Here is an 8509-nt window from a genome sequence, read left to right as displayed (position 1 = left end):
CAGAATGCCAGTCTATCACGTGTGGTCCGTAACTTGTGCAGTAATCCTTTAAGGAATTTATCTTGAGCTTGTTTCTTGTTCGCTGTTCATTTTTTACTTTGATCATGTGTTCTCCATGAAACAAGTAGATAGTTGTTGTCAGGCAGCAGGTCTTTTTTGGATAAGAAACATTTTTACAAGTGGAGGTATCACAGAGATTGCTACTTTCAGCATGTTACTTGGTAATTTTATAAAGCTGAATATAAATTATAATTAGAACTGCAGTGCAAGGAGAAGTGGTTTGAGCTGAGTACTGCTTATTTTCTTTATACTTGATTTTGACTGGCATTCCAGTAATGTATTTAAAAAGCAATTTATTTTTCATGCCTCACAACCTTTGTGTTTCCATCTAGATATTAAGTAAGTTGTCATGTAGCCAATGCATTGAAATATTTTTTTCTTCTACACTTCATTTTGTCTTGATTGGACTCTCATAATGATGGTTTGGCACCCAGGGCAGCGTATTTAAAGTTCCAGTTGTTGTGGTTTTGAGCATAGCTCCACCCCTTTCTAGTTGGTCACACCCCTTCCCATTGGCCCAACCCATTCAGCTGTCTCCTGCAGCCCCCCCTTTAATTTGAAGTCACCATCCGCCACTGCCTGTTACCATGCCTTCTTGTTAACATTTACTTTATTCCAATCAGACTTGCTCTCCTTCCACCCCAAATGTTTCTGTAATGGCTATTTTACTTTCATTAGTAATATAATGTAATTCATCTGTTTCACATTTGTTTACATTTTCTCTCGATTTGACAAAAAAGTGGATGTCTTTGACACAAAGTCACTAAATATTACAGTACCCCTTCAAATGGTAGCTCACAGGTATTATATAGTGCTATGATGGTATATTTCACTTTTGAATTGGTGTAGTAAAGAAGGTAACAGCATGTAAAGACAAACGTACACAGTAGAGGGAGTTCAGAAAAGTTGGTCTGATTCAGCTTCCTACAAACAGGTCTACTGTCAACATAAATATCAAATTCATTAACAAAATGTGTTGTACAACGTTATGACAAGTAAATCCATAACAATTTGGGAAAGTGGTATATCAATTAAACCTAACAAAAGGCTTAGTTAGTCTATATTTTTCAGTTCTTCTTATGCATTTAAGCATGCAATTTGTGCCAGTAAAGTTGCATCTCTCTCATAATGTAGTGTCTTCCACCACATAATTATAATGGGTTCTGTAACTACACAGTCCCTAGTGGTTGCCATTTAACTACCCCTTGAAAGCTATTGCAGTATTACCCAGAATGAAGGTAGCACTCACAGCAAGCATTATAACTGACAACAGGTGGGACTGAAGTGTGGGGCACAAATGTGTTAGAAATGAGGGACAGAATGAGTTCCAGACAGATCTGGATCTGTTGACACATTACACAACAAACACTGCATTGCTACCTAAGTGACAGTAGTACACAAGTCTCCTATACATTTTCTCCTGTCAGAGGCAAGTAACTTTTATACAGGACACACATAAAAAGTGCACTAACTATAATTTATGAGGTAAAAGAAATAGTGAGCAAGTCACAGGTAGCCAAACAGTGAACTTTTCCACGTGACAGATACCACTGATAGCAAGCAAGCAAATCACATAGATAAGGCTTACGTAGGCCCTTGGGCTGATAGCTTAGTAACTACCTATGAAGCAGGTACTGCTTGTTAATCTGCTGCCTAAGCAAGTCAAACTGCTACTACATCACCACAAAACTCTTTTTTTTAAATCAATGTTTATTCTTGTTATCAATGAATAAGAAAATATTCACATTTGTGTATTCAGTGTTTGAATATGTCAATTTTACTTAAAAAACCTCAGGTGATAATATCGGACAGTTTTTATATAAATTGAAATATCCCAGCTAAACATGGCTAGTTACATTTACACTTGAATTCTAAAGCTATGTCTGTGGTGTACACACGGGTAGATGGAATAATCCGCAATAAACCACCTTTACATAAATAAATCTGTTCTTCGGACTAGATGACATGTTTTCAAGTATGAGAAATTGACCACTATTCGTCATGTTTTGATCATGTGTGTTGAATGCCAGACCCAGTACAGCAGTTAATTTAACATCTTTTAAATATTTAAAAGTCAAAAGCAAGTCCTCACAATCAGTTTGTAGTAAATTGCATATAGCAAGTGTGTAACTAAGAACAGTAACCCCAGTACCTCTCTCTGAAAAATCATTGTTCCAACTTTTGAACGTCACCTGTATATTATGAGCACTAGGGAGCACAAATGTGGACATATGACCAACTGAAGCTTTAAATAAGCATAACATAACATTGGGGTGCAGGCTTATAAATGTATGCAGGATGGTGATGGCTATATAACATTTTCTGGTAATTATTTATACATTTGTTTTAAAATTCATGATTATCCACATAAACACCCAGGTGCTGACAGTTACATACTTCACCCAGACAACATCAGTAGCATAGGTGTAAGAGTTATTGCCTTTCCTGAAGTGCATTACTGTACACAACTTAATGCTGCATTTGAGATGGTGGGTTCCTGACCATAAAATCTGTACGTCTAAAAGATGCTGAACCATAATCATTTAAGTCTGCCACCAGACTGACTATTTTTTGTATAACTGCACCAAGCAGGATTCATGGAGGGTAATGGAGACAAAGACTTTAAACAAAAATTATCTCTGGACAGAACCTTGAGGGCCCAAAGAAAACAAAAAAAAGTGTGCACTGATCCAGTTTTGAATGTAGTTTATAAATAATCCATTCACCTTATAACTTAGTAAAGTTTTTAATATCTTAATATGCAAAAATGTATCAAATTGGTTGGTCAAATCAAAGTAAACCACACTGAAAAAACTCATTCAAAGCCTCTGCCTATTAAGGTTGCAAGCTAGCAGGCCTACTTATTTCCGTACACATCATGAGTCCCCAATCCTAGTGGATAGGTATTACTTTATACATCTTTCAGATCATAGGGACAAAGCTGGTAAAAAATGATGACTGAAACAAGTAAGCAAAGGTGACAATACATTTCTAGTTTTCACTATAAACAGAACGAGCACCCCATCTTAACCTGCAAACAGGGTTGCCAGACGTCCCTATTTCGGCAGGACTGTCCCGAGATCAGCAGCCTGATCCCGAGTCCCGCCCTGCCGGTTTAAATCCCCGGCAGCCTCCGCTTTGTTTTTTTTTTTTGATTGGCCCGTATACCGGCATACGGGCCAATCAAAAATCGCTAAACACGGAGCTTCTTGTGTTTAATGCAGAAGTTCCACATTAAACGAAGCTCCGTGTTTAGCGATTTTTGATTGGCCTGTATGCCGATATACGGGCCAATCAAAACATCGCAAAACAGAGCTACTTCTGTTTAATGCGGAACTGCGATGTTCCACATTAAACAGAAGTAGCTCCGTGTTTAGCGATTTTTGATTGGCCCGTATACTGGTATATGGGCCAATCAAAACATTGCAAAACAGAGCTACTTCTGTTTAATGCGGAACATCGCAGTTCTGCATTAAACAGAAGTAGCTCTGTTTTGCGATGCTTTGATTGGCCCGCATACCAGCATACGGGCCAATCAAAACATCGCAAAACAGAGCTACTTCTGTTTAATGAGGAACATCGCAGTTCTGCATTAAACAGAAGTAGCTCTGTTTTGCGATGTTTTGATTGGCCCATATACCGGCATAAGGGTCAATCAAAACATCGCAAAAAAAAAACTTCTGTGTAATGCGGAACTGCGATGTTTCACATTAAACAGAAGTAGCTCTGTGTTTATTTATTTTTGATTGGCCCGGGCCAATCAAATAAAAAATAAACACAGAGCTACTTCTGTTTAATGCGGATTGATAATTTTTTTTAGTCTTCACTTACAGTGAAAGACCTTTTTGTTTAGTCCCTACCTGGCCAGTCGGAAATCTGGCAACCCTGCCTGCAAATTAATTACTTCTCATTTTATTCAAGGTTGTATAAATGTTTCTTCTGGCAATCCTGGGGCAAGTCCCACTGTTAGGCAGTAATAGTGGACAAGGTATTAACTTATTGGGCTGGTATTACTCAATATGGTCTCTCAAAAGACCTGCACAATTGCTGCAATATCAGTAATAAATGTTTGCCCAAGGTGTACATAAATATAATCAGTTGAATCATCTACCATACCTGTAACATATTTATAACACTATTTCTGGGTGTTAATGGTGTGTGTTGCCTTATATTACCTTATCACACTTCCCTGTGGGAAAACAACTGATACACTAAGTGGTGTCTTTCCTTACTAAACTTTAAATGCTCTGTTCCATCATTGTGAAAAAACTTTGCTTTTACCACCAGACTTACCTTTGGGAAGAGTCTTCTCAATAACCCCATTAAGCTTGTTAGAGAACATTTCTCAACAGTTGCTTGCAGTAGAGCAAGTTCCCTTTCTTGGTGGAGATGTTGACATTCTGTTTGTAATCGTTCTGAGCTGTGTCATACAGTTAAATTATGGTGGCAAACTCTAGTCAAGATTTAAGCGTGGCAATTTGTAGTAGGGGTGTATAAATCTCCTGCTACAACAGAGCAAGAGTTTGCTAAAATGATACAAATTTGTTGCTGAATTTGAGAATCGCACCTGGACCAACATATGAGTTTTTTGTAAAAGCCCAAAACTGCCAGTGGAAACTTCCAGCGTTGTACCATCTCCTTAACCACCCCCATACAAATGACTGAGAGTAGCAAGCCCATTTTATAGTTTGATATATCCCACCACCAGTTTTATAAGACCAATCGTTATGACATCTTACAAATTCTAAGAGGCTTAAGGGGATTTGTAATCACTGTACCAAGTGTCAATATCTACTGGAATGCAAGTGTCTTCATTTTGTTTGATACATCTGGCAGCACACAGGATGAATTTTAGTAAATGTTCACTATTACTCCTTTCTCTAACCAACTATAGGAGTTACCCTGGCGCACACAAATTTTTCCCCCCGGTGACGTGGATGAAAGAATCCTCTGCAAAAAAAAAATCATCTCCTATGCATCATTTCCTAAGCACGTTTAAAATGTATACTTCTTCTCACTACTGAAAGTCCTTGCTAGTCTGAGTTTATAAACTGACATGGACTCAGAATCAGAAATGTAAGATACCACAGTAATAGTGCCAGTACAATATTAATTAGGTACGTACAATACAGATTTGGCAGTTTATAATAATCAAACAAACTTTCATACAAGATTCCAGTAAAACTGTCGCTCTCTTTCAGAGAGACAAGCATCTTTTTAGCGACTTCAAAGCTTTGATGAACCAGTTTTCTTAAGCATCTTTGCTACTGCGTCAGAATTATGTCCTTCTGGTGCTGGGGGCCACCTGTCATGGTCTGTTAAGAATATACAAAAAAATTATTATTTAACCTTGAGAAATATTTACAAAACAAAACAGGCATCTGATCTCTTGCAGTTACACAGCATACAGTGTTAAGCATGGTGATGCTCACTAGTCATATAAAAAGAACAACTCAAGGCATGTGACTGTCTCAATGCCTCCTTTACAGATTTTTTTTTTTTTTTTTTTTTTTATTAGAGAAAAAAAATCACTTCAAGTAAGTGTACAAATACACAAACAAAATAAAGTGAAAGAGAACAGCAGCGCCCAAGACCTGGATCTGACTCACAGGCTTGGCGGTGATGCATCAACCAAGAGGAAAAGAGAAGGGAGATAAGGACCACATTGCTTTCACTGGTTGAGAGAGAGAAAGAGGTTTTCTGCAACCTATCACTGTTATCACAAAAAAAGGGACTGTCTGATGGGTGCAATACTGTGAAAGTATACACTAACCACCTCAGTATACTATACATCATGAATGGGAAATGTAGAATCATAAGTAGGGGGTAAAAAAGGCCTATATCCCACAAAATAATAATCTTACTGAGTAACCTGCCCAGCTCTCACTCCCAAAAGGGAAGTAGTAAGCTGCATGGGCAATCGTGGGTCCCCAGAGCTTACAGGTCAAGAATGGTGAAAAATGGCAGAGAACTGTCAAACACTTGCATACATGCTTGTGTGAATGTCTACATTATTCATTCACTCTAGTAACTATAAAACAATACCGTTCACAAATGTGCATGAATTTTCACACATAGCATTTAACACAATTACCTTTCTTGTTGGTGTTATGGATTAACCCATATATTGAGTATAAAAAGTCCTCAGTGCACCATAATATGCATTACAGTGCCCTATTTCTGCAAGCAACTACAGATCTGTGGGATGCCTTTGTGTTTCTTGGTACTGGATACATTTATGCATGCAATTGCTTTATAGGTTCACAGGTAGTTACTAGGCATGCAGACCAGGAGAGAGACTACTGAGGAGCCTAGCCCAAATTTCCAATTATTCCAGAGAAGTGTATGATTTAATGACCTACCCAGAGTCACACAGTAAGAAAAAAAAGCTATAGAAATCAAACCATAACTATAGAAATAGCTTGTACCCTTAATCAGCTGATCTAATTGCCAATATCCCAAATCAACGGTAACTTACTGCACTCATATGTAAATGTTTAAATTCTGCCACCTGGTGCTGTGAATATTTACTCTAGATGATTGCCACTGTTGAAGTAACACCATGACCCAATGTACAAAAATGTGAAAAAAGGGGGCAGGAATGACTGGATTCATGTATTTATTTGCATATGAAGACCATGAACTTGCAAGTGAGCATATCCTATTTTAGCAGATACATTGGGAGAGATGAGATCAAAAAAATTCAGCATTACAAAAACATGTGAATAATACATACTCAACAGCAAACAGAAATAGGAGTATAATTGCTTTACACGAAAAAATGTGTAAATGTGCATAAGTTGAGCAAGTTAACATATTAAGAACAGAAAAAATGTATATAACATACAATAAATAGAAATGCACTGCATAATGAAAATTCAATATAATATTGTGAGTATGCACTCCCTTAACAGGAAATATTACTCTTCAATCCCACTAACCTTTACTTTTCGCTTTTTTCTATACTATACTTACAAGGGTCTCCCTGACTTCTGTTAGTGTAGACACAGAAGTTTACATAACACCACAATTATAGCTCCAGCCAGGGAACAGATGCTTTTTAGACAGACCCTAACATAGTGTTGTACAGCAGACTTTTGGATGGAATGATGGAGCCTATTTCACAGCTTGGAAAAAACATTAAAAAAAAAGCTGATTCACTCAAGTGACTGTGGAAGCTGAAGATTAATAAATGTAAAGTGTCTAGGTGCTGCATGCCATATTAGCAGGGAGATGACTGCAGGGCACTGAGCCAAATTAACAGGGAGATGACTGTAGTGGACTAGGCCACAATAACAGGAAGACAACAGGGCACAGGGCCACATTAACAGGGAGATGACTGCAGAGCACTGGGCCACATTAAAAGAGAGAGGACTGCAGGGCACCAAGCCACATTAATAGGGAGATGCCTGAGTGCAGGGCACTGGGCCACATTAACATAGAGATGACTGCAGGGCACTGGGCCACATAAACAGGGAAACAACTGCAGGATACTAGGCCACATTAACTGGGAAACAACTGCAGGACACGGCTACATTAACAGGGAGATGACTGAAGGGTGCTGGTCCACATTAACAGGAAGACCACTGCAGGGCACTTGGTGTGGTGGTAAAGGACACTGCCATTTCAGGTCTATGTACTGGGGAATTCCAGCTTGGGTATACTTTACAGACAGCAAAATAGATTACTCTTGTGGAGTATGTGAAAGGAAATTTATTGGGAAGATAGAATATGAATAAGAATATTGGAGGTATATTTATTGGGAAGATAGAATATGAATAAGAATATTGGAGGTAAATAAATGGTTGGGCAGCAGTCTTATTCTGGATGAGGAGAGTGTAGCACAGTTGATCAGAAAATATACTGCTCTGTATAACAAGCATATTTTTGCAGTGTGTGGAATATAACTGACTTGACATGAATGAAGTGCAGATTTTAGTTCAGTATCAGTTGCAATTCCATTTAGTTTAACAGCATTAATGAACTCAAGCAGTTTCTCCTCATGATATGGGATTTTGACATGAATAAAGCTTGTGGGAACAAAGCTACTAGAATAGAAAACTGTAGCTTTCATTTTGGAGTTACTAAACAGAAGTACAGAACTATGGTGGCAGGACTGTTTTGGCAAAAAGAGAAGTACGAACTTTTTCCAAAAGCTGTTTTGGCAAAAGAAAGGTCGGGAAAATTTAAATTAAAAACTAGGAAGGATGAAAGGTATTTGGGAAAAGGTGAAAAAAGTTGAATTTAACATTTGGGGTTAATGAAAATAAAAGGGGATTTAATATTTGAAATAAATTTAGAATCTGAGAAGATTGAAATTTTTTAAAAAGAGAAGATAAAAGAATTTGTGACTAAATGTTCTGTAATCAAGTACAATAAGAATTATCAAAGAAATGAAAAGTCAAACAATTAACCAAAATAAGGATAAAGTCCCGAAAAACTATAAAAT

At 37.6% G+C, this 8509-nt stretch overlaps 1 protein-coding gene across 1 annotated transcript in view; it reads right to left on the bottom strand.

Annotated features, from left to right (window-relative positions):
* Window positions 1–5153: 5153 nt before the first annotated feature.
* PECR (peroxisomal trans-2-enoyl-CoA reductase) overlaps window positions 5154–8509 on the bottom strand; it is a 360488-nt gene continuing 357132 nt past the window's right edge. Inside the window, exon 8 of the mRNA XM_044078241.1 lies at window positions 5154–5375. Within this exon, the coding sequence (XP_043934176.1) occupies window positions 5287–5375 (89 nt within the window). The 3' untranslated portion in view covers window positions 5154–5286. The remainder of the gene's footprint in view (window positions 5376–8509) is intronic.

The sequence above is a fragment of the Protopterus annectens genome, chromosome 7.part0 (assembly GCF_019279795.1).
Source record: "Protopterus annectens isolate FY-2018-M chromosome 7.part0, PAN1.0, whole genome shotgun sequence".
Taxonomy (NCBI): Eukaryota; Metazoa; Chordata; order Ceratodontiformes; family Protopteridae; genus Protopterus; species Protopterus annectens.
The sequence above is the reverse complement of the archived record's forward strand: the minus strand, read 5'-3'. Positions and strand labels throughout refer to the sequence as shown.